The sequence below is a fragment of the Triplophysa rosa genome, linkage group LG10 (assembly GCF_024868665.1).
Source record: "Triplophysa rosa linkage group LG10, Trosa_1v2, whole genome shotgun sequence".
NCBI lineage: Eukaryota > Metazoa > Chordata > Actinopteri > Cypriniformes > Nemacheilidae > Triplophysa > Triplophysa rosa.
Window position 1 is genome coordinate 18,136,206 of NC_079899.1, and position 13,761 is coordinate 18,149,966.

Below are 13,761 nucleotides of genomic sequence, written 5' to 3' on the forward strand. Positions count from 1 at the left end.
GCTTTTGCGTTTCTTGCGGTTGCTTTTCCTTTTGTGTGAATTTTAAGTAAATCATGTTGGCACGATCTTCTTTCATGCAAACACTGTAAACAAATTTAAAAACGCTTAAATTCAAGCTTAAAAGGTCATTACTTGTATGCATTATTTTGTTTTAAAAGGGAGGTATACTATTTCAAATGTATTTCATTTGTTTTCATCTGTTAGTTATTGCTTACCTGATTCATTTTAATCTCTTTATTATTTTGGCCGTTTTGTTCACTGATGGCATGACATTATGTTTGACAGTTGTTTAAAATAGTTTTGTCCAATAAATGCCTTTTCCACCCATTGGACTTTGACTGTTATTAGTAACTTTTCGTGGGAAAACATTTGAGGTTTTACTCTCAGGCCCGGTTTCACAGACACGGCTTATCTTAAGCCTGGACTATGCCTTATTTGAATTAAGGTATTTATGTCGCTTTTATGAAAATACCTTAGAAGAATACATTATTGGTGTGCATCTTGAGAAAAAACAATGGCACTGATATATTTTAAGATATTTCTGGGCAAGTTATATTCAGTTAAGACAGGTCACACATTCATTTTAGTCTGGGACTAGTCTTAAGCCTTGTCTGTGAAACCGGGCCATAAAGTTTAATCCATGAACAGACATACATTATTCATGTTAATATATAAAATTATCTAAATCACTTAACCAACTAAAATGATATGAATTAAGTACATGGTGGCTATCCCGAGCCTGCACCATGAAGTGTAGCTGAACAAACGCAGGGTTACAGTAGTTTTGAGTTGACATAAACAAACCAATGCAAAAGTGTACTTTACATGTGTACTTTATTGTATACTACAATATTAAGATACCCTCAAACTCCCTTTTTAGAAAAAATGAACGTAAAGGGTTAAAATAGCAGTGTATCTTTTTATGTGTCTTATTTAATTATTACATTTCATGCAATTATCAGAGAAAGACAGTAAATTTTGTATCTCTAAAACAAAGTTTTATAGTATTTGGTCTTACATTTAAGTTTATTTCATAAGATTAGAAGGAAATTACTATTGCAACACATACTGTGAATTAGTTGTTTCACTAATATGTACATTTGCACATCTGATTATTCAGTTTTGCTGTGAGGTGTCTATCTAGATCAAAACCTGTTCTGGAGCAGGTTAGTCGTGCAGCACAAGTGACCATGACAATGAACACAGATTAAAGCCGAGTTACTTTCATGAAGCAGAGTTGACGCAAACTAGGCAAATCTTAAACTTACCTGGCTAGCCACCTAAACCAGCTTCATGGAACAGGCCCATTGAGCAGGATTGGGAAACACTAGTAAATAAACTTTGCACATGCTTTTCTTCTTAAAATGCATTTTAAGCTCCATTTAACTTTCAGAATTGCTTTAATTCATCATTCATTACAATTCATTACACATGACCAGAAAAAAGCCCTCTTCCTTAACAGCTAGAGATATTTTATTTATATCAAATATAGTGGAAACAAAATAGCAAATTACATTTACAAACTTCTATAGTTTCTATATTTCATAATTTGGTTGTATGGCACATAATTGCATTTTTAAGCCACTCTTAAAGCCATAATAAAATTTGAGATGCTAAACACTTCAGCACTCCTAATATGTCAACAACGCTAATTAACAATCAGACAGCAATCAAAATGGTATTTCATTTATTTTTTTGAAAAGTGACAACAAAGACTGCAAATTTAATTTGGGGAAAAAAACAGAAAGTTGAGCCAAAAGATCTTACAGAAAAGAAACTTTGGAGAATGCGTTATAAATTATCACATTTTTAACAAATATAATAACAAATAGCATTGCAATTGATGACCTTTTGAAGGGAATATAAAAAAAACAGTTCAGTACAAGGTACCTAAAAGAGCAATGGTAAATGGGCGATTCTCAAGATGTCAAACATGATTTTCTTAAAAACACTTGCATCAACAATCTTACATCCAATTGTTTTTCACAACATTTTAATTTTACTCTGTTTAAATTACAACATAGAATGCACTCAGACAAATCAGGATACGCTACAGTTATGAGAATTTCCACAGAAAAAGCCATAAAATACATAAATAATTCATTCCTATGTCAAAATTATGTTTAATACAAGGTACAGCACACAATTATATTTATTACGATAATTTTTTGTGTTACTGAATTTTACAATTCAAATCTTTACTGCCATGATGTTTCAGTGGTTTCGTGAGAATCACCCAAATAGATAAAGCAGAGCTCAGGATATCATGAGTGCATAACGTCATGAAGGTACAGAAATAAAGAAATGTACAGAAGGGCATGCAAATTAGCCTGTGGCTTGCACAGTAGTTGATAACACCTACATAAACAACTTATGTCTTGGCCAAGTTAAAGCTCATCTCAAAAGTGCACTCAAAAATAAGATATGAGAGGAATTTTTAAAATTAATATCTGAACCAAGAAACAAGACCAAAATTATTCATATGTATACACACACGCACACATGATTAATGCAATTCGGTATTCAAAATAAATAACAAACCAAACATGGCTGAAATCCTCTGCAAATCCAAAACCACTGGATTAGTGACTCGTCCACAATGGAGGAGAAAGGAACGTGCGAATGTCTGCTGAACAAATCAAATAGGTGCTTTGACTCAGGAAAGCCATTCCGAGCTGCTTTGCAAGAAAACCAAAGAGATAGATGTAAGGCATCTAAAGTGTGGCAGTTTGCCGAGTAGACTGGCTAGACAACTTTGAGCTTGTTCAGCTCGCTTCATGCCACAGGCCTCTAGTCTGCCAGAATCCTTTGAGTACAGCCTTGTAAAAAGGATTCTGGCTGATTAGAGGTCTGTGCCACGAAGCGAGCTAAACAAGCTTGAAGTTGTCAACTTAAAACTGTCACTTTATGATGGTTTGTCAGATAGGGATAAGATTTAGACAGGACTGGACTTTAGTTAAATAAAGAGATTCAAGTCGTTTTTACAAACATGCCTTAAAAACCATTACGTTTGGGACATAATATTTTACATTTTGAGACAAAACAATGGCGCTAATGTATTTTTGACAGAGGAAAAGTCTACATACAGTGTTAAAATTGCAAGTTTTTGTCATGTAAAAAATGAAACCATGATGAATCATGTCGGAACCTGTTCCACCTTTATTGTGAAATTGCAACCTGTATAATAAAGTGAATAACAATTAGAATCATTTAGGGGGAAAATAAAAAATATTCCCCAAGGATTTTTTCTGAAATCAGCTTTGTAACATCCAATTAGAATAGATGTAAGCTTATTCAGCAGAAACGGGACCCAACTGTTGAAAAATATATCAGGAGAGGGTTTCCAAAACATTTAATATACCACGGAACATTGAAAAGACAATAATCAACAAGTGGAGAAAATATGGCGCAACAGTGACATTACTAAGACCAGGCATCCCCCTAAAATTGATTAAAAGACCAAGAGAAAACTGGTAAGGGGCCTGCACCAACATTAAAAGAACTGCAAGATTTTCTGGCGAATTTTGTTCTTTACATATGACAACAATCTCCCCAATTCTTCTGGGCTATTTGGGATGGCAACCTCTTATAACCAAAACAAACATCCAAGCCTGGCTAAAGTTAGCAAAAATATACATTAAATCTCCCAAAACCATGTGGAAAAATGTTATGAAAATAAAGTCAAAGTTTTTGGCCATAATACCAAGACACGTGTGGTGCAAAAAAACACAGCACATCATATCACATCCCCAAAAGAACACCAACCCCACAGCAAAGCATGGAGGTGGCAGCATCATGCTTTGGGGCTGCTTTTAATCAGCTGGAACTGGAGCTTTAATCAGTAGGCTAATGAATAGCTCCAAATAGAATAGAATAGAACTGTATTGTCACTGTATAGGAAAATTGAAATACAGTTACGCAGCTATTTTGGATGTTAGGTGAACAATTATAAAAAACACAATTATAAAGTTATAAGACCAGTCAATTTTGGCTCAAAACCTTAAGGCTTCTGTCAAAACAAAACACTTAAGATTAAGAAGAATTTCACATTTCAGAATGACAATGAGCCAAAGCACACCTCCAAATCAACAAAGGAATGGCTTTGCCAAAACAAGATCAAGGTTATAGAATGGCCCAGCCAGAGTCCAGATCTAAATACCATTGAAAATCTGTGGGGTGACCTGAAGAGGGCTGTGCACAGGTTACGTTCAAACTATTTGAGAGGTTAGAATGCTTTTACAAGGTAGAATTGCAAATGTTGCAAAGTCAAGATGTGCCACACTTGATTTTTTTAAAGTGCAAAATCCTCCTAAATAAAGTAAACGCTTTGAAATGACACTTCAGAAAGTGAGGATGTCCCATTTCACTTGCTTCAAATCCTCAGTCCTGGAATCTTTTACTTGAGTCCTTCCCTCGCATCATGTAGAGGTGGAGCAAAGACACAAGGAAAGGAAACAAGGATGCACAAATTGAGAAGCACCCACTTTGTTGCTCTTATGCAGGCAATCTAGTAAAATCACAAGATACAAGACAAAATAGAAAACCATTACTTATGCATCTACCTACTGACATTTTTTTTTTCATTTACAATATTCTAGTCATAGATTGAAATAGCTTTGGGAATAGAATTCCGTTAAGGAACATCACCACTATCACTGTCTGCTAACTGTCATGCTCAGTTCAAGTGGTGTTATATTTATTTATTACAGGAGCTAGGAATGCATAATTACTGATTACTAAACATTATTCTATCCCTGCAGTGTGTGCAGCAGAAAAAATGAAGTTGTTTCAGATATGTGGCATTTTGAAGAAAAATGTGAACAAAAAAAATTATTAGAGCAACAACATGCAATAACGAATTTAATGATACATACTGTGCAGAAATGTCAAGACAGAAGGAAGATGAGGCCATTTGAATATCCTGAAGTTTCATGCTCCCTTTGGACATAGATCACAGTCAAATTCCATGCACCAATCCTGCATTGTGGGATTCAAAATGATTTATTGTAAAATCATATAATATGACTAAAAGGTATACCAAACAAAAATAAAATAAAAATATATTTCTAAAATGTATAAAAGTAATAAAATTAAAAATATCATTCATATGTTTAGTCCAGCACTTTTAGTCCACATATACTGTATTAAAAACATAAATGTACTAACATGAATAAAATATAACACCACTGTAAAACTGAGATTGATTTAGGAACCCTAGGAGACACAGAGATGTAAAAATATTCCACTATATTCAAGTATGAAATAGGTTAATTCTCCCCAAAGGTAAACATTTTTTGGGGAACTTGATGCAAAGGTAATGTAATACAAAGTATAGTTTTATAAATGTACATACATTATTAAAATATATATATATATAAAAAACTTTGGAGGATTTACGATGCTGATGACCGTTGAACGCGTCACCATAGGGCCAAACTCTCTAACCACACGTCACACGAGCCTGAGGTGTCTTGTTTCGTCTGTAACTGACAGCGGCTGACTGAGTATTGCTCCGTCTGACTGACAACGGTTTAAAAATTGTGATAATTAAATTATACTTTCGTTTACAGTTTTGGGTTGCGAGTTCGAAGAGTTAATGTAGAAAATATTTATTAATTTACATTACATCATTCGTTTTGGTCACATTCGTGTTGTTAAGAGCAAATCGAGTTTCGAGTTTCGTCTGTGGAGAAAAGATTAAGTTAAGTTGGTTTAAGACAAATATCTTGTGCAAATATTATTAATAAATAATAAAAATACCAAACTGTGAGTAGTAAACTCTGTGACTTCTTGAAGTTAATTAAATAGCCTTTATAGTGTGACTTATGTGTGGGCGCACGTCAGGGAATTTGTACAAATTTAGCTTTCTGACTGAAAACTGAAAGTCTTACATTCAAGATCACTCTGAAATAGCCAAATTAATTGACACTTTAGGGTACTCGTTTGATTTTTAACGCCATACCAGCTTCCATGGCTATTTTAAATGATGTGAGAGTGCCCTCTACGAATGTGAGTAAATGCGGCAGGACGTTAGCAAGAAAGAGGGAATTAATGATTTAACGTTATCCATAATACATAAAACCGGACAGTTTAAAGGTCCAACTAGTTGATGTTGATAACCGTTTTCGTTGCCCATATAGTTAATTGCGCAGAGAGTTAAGATTCTCTTCACAGATTTATGTATTATTGGTCACGAGCCAAACAAACTCTCTTACCACAGCAACCTGAGGTGCCAAATCTGAGGTAACAGTCTCGTGCCTTTATCTGTTCCTGACTGACAGCGGCTGACTAAAACTACTGCATCGTCACTGACAATAGTTATACTTTCGTTTACAGCTTTAAGTTAAAGTTCGAATTACTTAGTAGAACTGAGTTTAGATTTCACGTTAATTTGTTAATTTTAGTGACAGTCGGTGTAGTTGTTAGGGCAAATCGAATTTAATCTGAGGAAAAAATCCGGGTAAATGGATTTAAACTGTGTCAATATAATTAACAAACAATTAAACAAAGTAATAAAATTATGCGAATGACTGGTAAAAACTTCCTGACTTCCTGAAGTTATAAAAACTTAAACTTTATTTAAAACTGTTGTATGATGTGTGTGAGCGCATGTCAGGAAAATCGGACATATATAGCTTTCTTACTGACAATCGAAAGGATTTAATTTAATATACATGTAAAGTAGCCTTTTTAAATACATTAGATTTTTACTTCCATTCACTCATTTAACAAAATAGTACGAGAGGAAGACAGCCTGGGATTCCCTAAAGCAGGGGTCACTAACTAGCGGACTCCGGTCCGGATGCGGAGCGCGAGATGCGTCCGTCTGGACCTCAAAGCCTTTTGACATAATAAATAAATGAACGCCTAACATTATTTTATAATGCAATCAAATTTATACCAGGCACATCAAGGTCCGCTCAACAAACGAAACTTTTCGCGGCACAAACCAGCACAAACGGAGCAGAAACAAGCGAGACTATTTGCGGTGATTTTGGAGCATGTCGGGGGGATAAGTGACCTCCGAATGACCTATAATTATTCTTCTATTATCTAAAAAACTGAAGCAGCACAAACGAAAATTTTTACGGCACAAACCAGCACAAACGGAGCACAAACGATTGAGCCTATTTTGCAAATGTTTTGCGTTGGGTGGGGGGCCAACTTCACGCAGGTGACGTCTCGACGAGAGAAGAGAGCCGAGACAGACTCGCTGCACAGCGCGTAGACAGATGTAACTGTCAGTGACTGAAAAACAATGTCCTTTTCAAAAGTTAGAACAGTTGACGCTGAAAACCATGTTTTCCGAGATGAATGGGTCGAGAGATTTGCATTTATTCTTCCTGCATCAAGATGCACGAGACCGGTTTGTCTCATTTGCTCGGAGCCTGTCGCGGTTGTCAAAAGTGGAAACCTTAAAACGGCATTATGAAATTAGACAGAGACACTTTGAAGAAACTTACAAGCAGCAGTCCGAGGTAAGGACACGGAAAATATATGAGCTCAAAGCCCAGTAGTAGCGATCTACACGGGTCCTCCCTCACTCACTTACCGCCCAACAACGAGCGAATGTTCGGCTAAGAATACAGTGGATCTTAGGAAAACATAACAAGCCCTTTACTGATGGGAAAATAGTAAAAGAGTGAATGGAGCCTGCGTGTGAAACACTTGTAGGAGGAAAATAAAGACATGAACTAAAAGAAAATATTAAACAAACCCCCTTTCAGCTGCAACAGCCACAAGAAGAGCTGAAATGTTATCAGATGATGAACAGTTGCAACTTGATGATGCTATTTGTTCATCTCAGTTCAGCAGAAAACAACACTTTAGTTTTCTTTTAAAGTTGATAATGTTGAAATGAATGTATGTTCAGTGCAGGTTTAGAGATTATGGCATTTTGCACATTTTCATTCATTATATTGTTGTCAGACATTGTTATGCCGTTGTATAGATATGAAAAGACATGTTTATTTCTTTGGTCTGCCAAAAACCATCAATTCATGATATTAGGTATTTAATTGTCCGGACCTCGACTGGCAAGGAGGGTTTGTTTACTGGACCTCAAGCAATTTTAGTTGAAGACTCCTGCTCTAGAGTATGGGTATTAGGGTGTAGTGCTTAAGGTATACAGCAGGTTTTAGGGTGTAGTGTTTAGGGTGTGCGTTGTTTCTGTAAGTCTCATACCTGCCACTGGTTGTGAAATGCAGTGATTGTTGTCAGGTCCAAGAACAAGTGGAGGAGTGCAGAAACACTGATATGAGCCATATGAGTTCATACATTGACCGTCTATACATTTAGACTCATCTTCACATTCATCAATGTCTGCCCAGAGAGAGAGAGACGAGAATACAGACACAGGGTCAGTGTGTTTAGTAAACTGGTGAACATACTGTATATTAAAAACACACAGACAGAAGCAATTATGCATAGTACAGTGGGACAGACATAACCAGAGTGTGTGTTTGTGGACATGTTTTTATATCCCAGCGGGGACCTAAACCTGAATGCACACCAACACATGGGGACTCGAGTCACCGTGGGGACCAAAATTGAGGTCCCCATGGGCAAAAAAGCTTATAAATTGTACAGAACAATATTTTTTAAAAATCTAAAAATGCAAAAAGTTTTCTATGATCTTTAGGTTTAGCGGTAGGGGATAAAATATACAGTTTGTACAGCATAAAAAACATTACGCCTATGGACTGTCCCCACGGAGATAGTAAACCAGACATGTGTGTGTGTGTGTGTGCGCGTGTGTGTAAAAATGCACGATTGAATCTGCAAAGTGAGTGAGACTGTTCGATTGAATCTGCAAAGTGAGTGAGACTGTTCGTTTGAATGTTTGTGTGTCCGCGTGGGTTGTTGGAAGGGAAATGACTGTGGCTATGTTGAGAGTTTATGTGTGAGGCGGCCAGGGGTGTGGCAGCATTAACGCAGTACAGCCGGGTGAGTCCGTGGGCCTGTGGTTTGTGTGAAAGTGTGTGTGTTTAGGCAGGCAGAAAGCCTGCGGTGTGCCATACAGCTGAGGTCTGGATCGTAACTACTGTAAGGACCTGACCAGATGCATGTTGCCCTTTGACCCCGCTCACATACACACACATAACCTGCAAACACACTGCTGCTACAGGCCACAAGCTTCAGGTTTAAAACACCAATTTAAACCTGACTTATATGTGCCGGCACTACCGTGAGAAAAACCATGCCAAACCTTCATACACACGATCCATTTAGCACATCACCTCACACACCCAGCCAAACACCCACCCACACACAAACAGGCTTCTGTCATTCCAAACCAACAAAAGAACCCCAGTGACAAGCTTGAGCCAAACATCACAAGCAATGAATGGCTCAAACAGGATGATATAAATAACAAACCCTTCTGTGATGATTTGCTTTCAAAGAACACTTGTCAAATAAGACACTAAAATAAAACATGCTCATGTATCAGTTTCATAAAAATATCCAAACCATACAACCTTGAACTGTGATGGTATGAGAACAGGTGCACGTCGATTTTTAAAAATCTACTTTTGTGTAAAATAAAATGTAAAGACAACAGCGTATGTGAGACATGCAGGATATTTGAGACACAGAATTTCATACTGTTCAGTGACTGCATACAGATTAAGATTTGGACCTAACCGACACATTGCAGCTTGTTCTCATCGTAGTAAAGGCCGGACTTGCAGTAACATTCATATCCACCAGGGGTGTTGAGACAAAAGCCGTCTTTGCAAATCTCCTCTCCAAAAACCACACATTCATCTGCGTCTGCAAAACACACAGCACATTTTCATTTTTTCGTAAATTAACGTGAATCTACACAAGTCAATATGTCCGTTTTACTCATTTTTGTTAGTTTTGTTTAATCCTGGTCCAAATGAGCAATCATCAAATGTAAACACAAATAGGGTTTAATGCAGGAATAGCAACATAAAAAATGTTTTAGGTTGAAATGAAGATTCTCACACGCAACACTGGGTTTAGGTTTTTTCAAACCTCAGGTTAAAGGAACAGTTCATCCAAAAATTCTATCTTAATTTACTCACTCTCAAGTTGTTCCAAATCTGTATACATTTCTTTGTTCTGATCAACACAGAGAAAGATATTTTTGAAGAATGCTTGTAACCAAACAGTTCTTGGCCACCATTGACTACCATAGTAAATGTCTTTGTTCTGTTGAACACAAAAGAAGATATTTTGAAGAATATAGGAAAGCAAACAGTTCTGGGGCACCTTTGACCACTGGTTTACAAGCATTTGTACAAATATCTTTCTCTGTGTTCATCAGAACAAAGAAATTGATACAGATTTGAAACTTATGAAATTTACATAAGTGGAAAATGTAGCTAGGATACATAGTTTTATTTACAAAACTTGTATGTTATCTCAATTCAGCTGCTGGCAAATAAATTTAGACTATTTCTGGACCACGACTCTATATCAGCATGCATTTGGTTACATGTGGACTTGGTACTATAAAGATTTAGCTCTAGTTAGTGTTTTAGGGATCCGTACAAGAATGTCATTTGACCGAAGGCAGGGAGAAAATGTGCTTTCCATCCATAAGACATTCATACAAACACCAACCCACGTGCACACACTCCGACCACATCACATTCACCCACAGTTCCGCCAGCCCAGGAGAAACCACACGCTCGCTGCATTCATAAATTAAATCAGTACATTAGACCGGCCCTATGACTGAGGTTTCCCTACATTTGGAAGCAGGCTTCTGAACATGTGTGTGTTTGAGCATATGTAAGTCAGATGCTTACAGAAGTCTGGTGGTCACATATTACAAAGTCAAAAAGGTGCATAAAACATAATATCCCAGAATCAAAAGTGCAGAGACGCACAGTTACCTCTAAAGCTGTCTGCTACGCTAGCTCCTGGAATCACAGATTCTCCAGTAGGAACGTAACCCTGGCCCGCAGGACACATCTGAGAGAACTGATCTGTATGGCAGAGAGTTAGTATTTATTATAGGAGTCTGCATGTACATTTGTATAGTGTATGTACGTGTCATTCGGTACCTGTTCCTGGTACGGGGCAGGGATGGACCTCGCAGTTGTCCCCCCATCCGGCCCCCAGTGTACAGCAGCATTCCTCTTTAGTCATACTGCTGGCCAGCACATTATCGCACAGGTTCTCATCGTTCAGGTTGTAGTAGCACTCCTTCCTCTCCACCGATGGTGCTGCAGGTTCAAGAGGACAAAGACATTTAACTCAGACCAGAACATCAGAAAATGTTCAATCAAGTTCAACATTGCCAGCATAGCAATAGAAACAGCAAAAGAGAAGTGCGAGAAAACATCAATGAATAAATTTACCACTTCAGTGCAATAGCGGATAGCTAAAAATTAAGGTCAGGAACACAAATAGCACACGACATTAGAGAGCAGTTTTGGCTGAGTTCTCTTTTTATGACTTTTACTTTTTATGTAATTCATATTCCAAACTATTGTGCTTCTAGTTTTATGGTATTTTATAGAGGTGTAAAACGGACAGTTCATCGCGTTAAAAGCGCATTATAGATTTACCGATATTTGCAGATATCTCGGAAATTTTTGTGATGCGATTACAATTCGATTAATTTATCGATATTTTTATATTACTTGCATAGTTTACACAGTAAAATGTCTATTAACTCACAAATGCAACCAAAACATATAAAATGACCGTTTGATTAAGCTGTTTGAAAATTGCACATTCTTTGTCCCAAGTGGAACATTTACAAAAAAATACACGTTATGTGAGGAATGTGGATGTGGAGAGTGTCAAAATAAAGGTACCTAATATTGATATTCTACGTGTGGCATCGATTACAGTGTTTCCCCCTATATGTTTACGGCTTTGGTGGGGGGGTTGGGCTGGTGCGGTCTCAAGGTTTTCTTTGCGTCGGAGGTCCGGACATACTTAAAAAATATATACATTTAATCAATTGAGCCCAGTTGAATATGTATATAAAAAGTTAACATCTAATGTTTCATCAAGCCATTTATTTTATATTCTGATTTCCACGGAATGTATGAAACATAGAAGGCATGAGAAAATGTGTTGTAGGCTCTGGTGCTAAAGCGAAGTCCTAGTGGTCTATTTTAATTAAAAAAAACTACTGACAACAAAATGTAGCAACTGAAATGAATTTATCATGAGCAGAAGTACTTACAAAGTTACTAACAAGTAACCTTTCCATAACATTTATACTAAAACATGATTCATTATGAAATGCTCTTAACATGCTGATTATTAATGCTATTAATATTATTAAAATCATTAATGCTAAATGTAGTACAAGTCGTTATGGTGTATAATCTGTCACAAACCTATATAGGACACAGTAAACTGGCTGACAGCTAAAAATACTTTATTAAGCTACTGCTGCACTTTCGTTTACTTAAGCGTTACAGTAAAAGTGTCCATTTATTTACCTGCTCTTGGTGTCTGCAGGTCTTTATATGCGACGCATCTTTGGCAGGAGAAGCAGCGCTCACGGAGCAGAAAGGGTTAAAATGAAGCACGTTTGGCGCTAAATAAAGGTAATAGAAGATATAGCGGCAAAATATAATCAACATAAATGTCTCTGAGTGCGCGTGATGTGTACAGCTCAGTTATGTAGACGTGCTGCTCAATTTAAACTACAGGAATAGTCCGATGTTTTGGATGGTTCATTATGTATGGCGGTCCGGATGGAACAAAGCCAAGCTGGGCGAAAGACTTGTCGTCCGGTGGTGACTGGACTGTTAATGCTTACCAGGGGCAGGGCTTGTGTCTTTTCTGTACTTAGACTGGGAGCAGGAGAGCGAGTGTTGCCATTTTCACCCCCCTGGGAGCATTTAAAAACGCACATATTTTTATCCGATTTCAGGTGGTTGATGCGACATATTTTCTGTCACGCGCTCTCTGTCCGCTGGTGGAAGTGTGCTTACCTGTGTATGTGCGCGCACCGAGGCGGAACTCGATACGGAGCAGAGGAGAATTGTAAACGCGCGACCATATAAAAACAGAAATGACATGCCGCCTTATAAATAAGATAAATAACAATGCTATTTAGTTTGTTTAATAAAATAACACGGTATAGACATGTTCTATAGGAAAGGTTACCTTAAATGACTTCTCTAGTGATCTGACGCTATATAGAAAATAAAATGAACTTGACCTTCAAGGGGGGCGGGGGGTGCCGTTGGAGGGGCGGGGCGCCCCCCAAGGTAATGGTAGGGGAAACACTGGATTAAATTTCTAACGTGATGCATCCATGCCACATGTAGAATATTTATATTAGGTACCTTTATTTTGACGGTATTGTTATCCGTATCTATGTATTGTTACACCCCTAATATTTTACTACAGTTTTTGTATATGTGAAAACCAGCTCTGGTATCAGACACCGGGGAACTCATAAAAACCAAATAAAATAATATTTAAACTCAGGAGACAGTGTGGTTTTATGGGGGAGAAGGATTAGGTGGGTGGATTTGAACAAAGGTCCTTAACTAAAACACTTGGATAAGATCTAAAGGAAACGCTTCCTGTTACTTGATCTTTCAGGCACAGCTGGTGTGTAGCCGCTCACACACACTAACACACACATATCTGATCGACACTGTTCTCTATTTCAGCGTTTCACCATGTTCTTCTACTGGAGCATTAGAAGAACAAATTGAGTCCAATCGAGCCAGTGCCAACCCTTAAACCCTCTGCTGATATCAGAGTCTGAAGTCGCCTGCTTGTCTCTAGTCTGCTTGTCTTCAGGGA

The 13,761-nt window shown here is 37.4% G+C and overlaps 1 protein-coding gene across 3 annotated transcripts in view; it reads right to left on the reverse strand.

Annotated features, from left to right (window-relative positions):
* ltbp1 (latent transforming growth factor beta binding protein 1) overlaps positions 1 to 13,761 on the reverse strand; it is a 79,267-nt gene that overhangs the window by 7,859 nt on the left and 57,647 nt on the right. For all 3 annotated transcript variants that reach the window (XM_057343611.1, XM_057343610.1, XM_057343612.1), the window contains 4 exons: positions 11,040 to 11,201; positions 10,869 to 10,961; positions 9,646 to 9,774; positions 8,185 to 8,322 (listed from right to left, as the gene is read on the reverse strand). In XM_057343611.1, the coding sequence (XP_057199594.1) occupies positions 8,185 to 8,322; positions 9,646 to 9,774; positions 10,869 to 10,961; positions 11,040 to 11,201 (522 nt within the window). The remainder of the gene's footprint in view (positions 1 to 8,184; positions 8,323 to 9,645; positions 9,775 to 10,868; positions 10,962 to 11,039; positions 11,202 to 13,761) is intronic.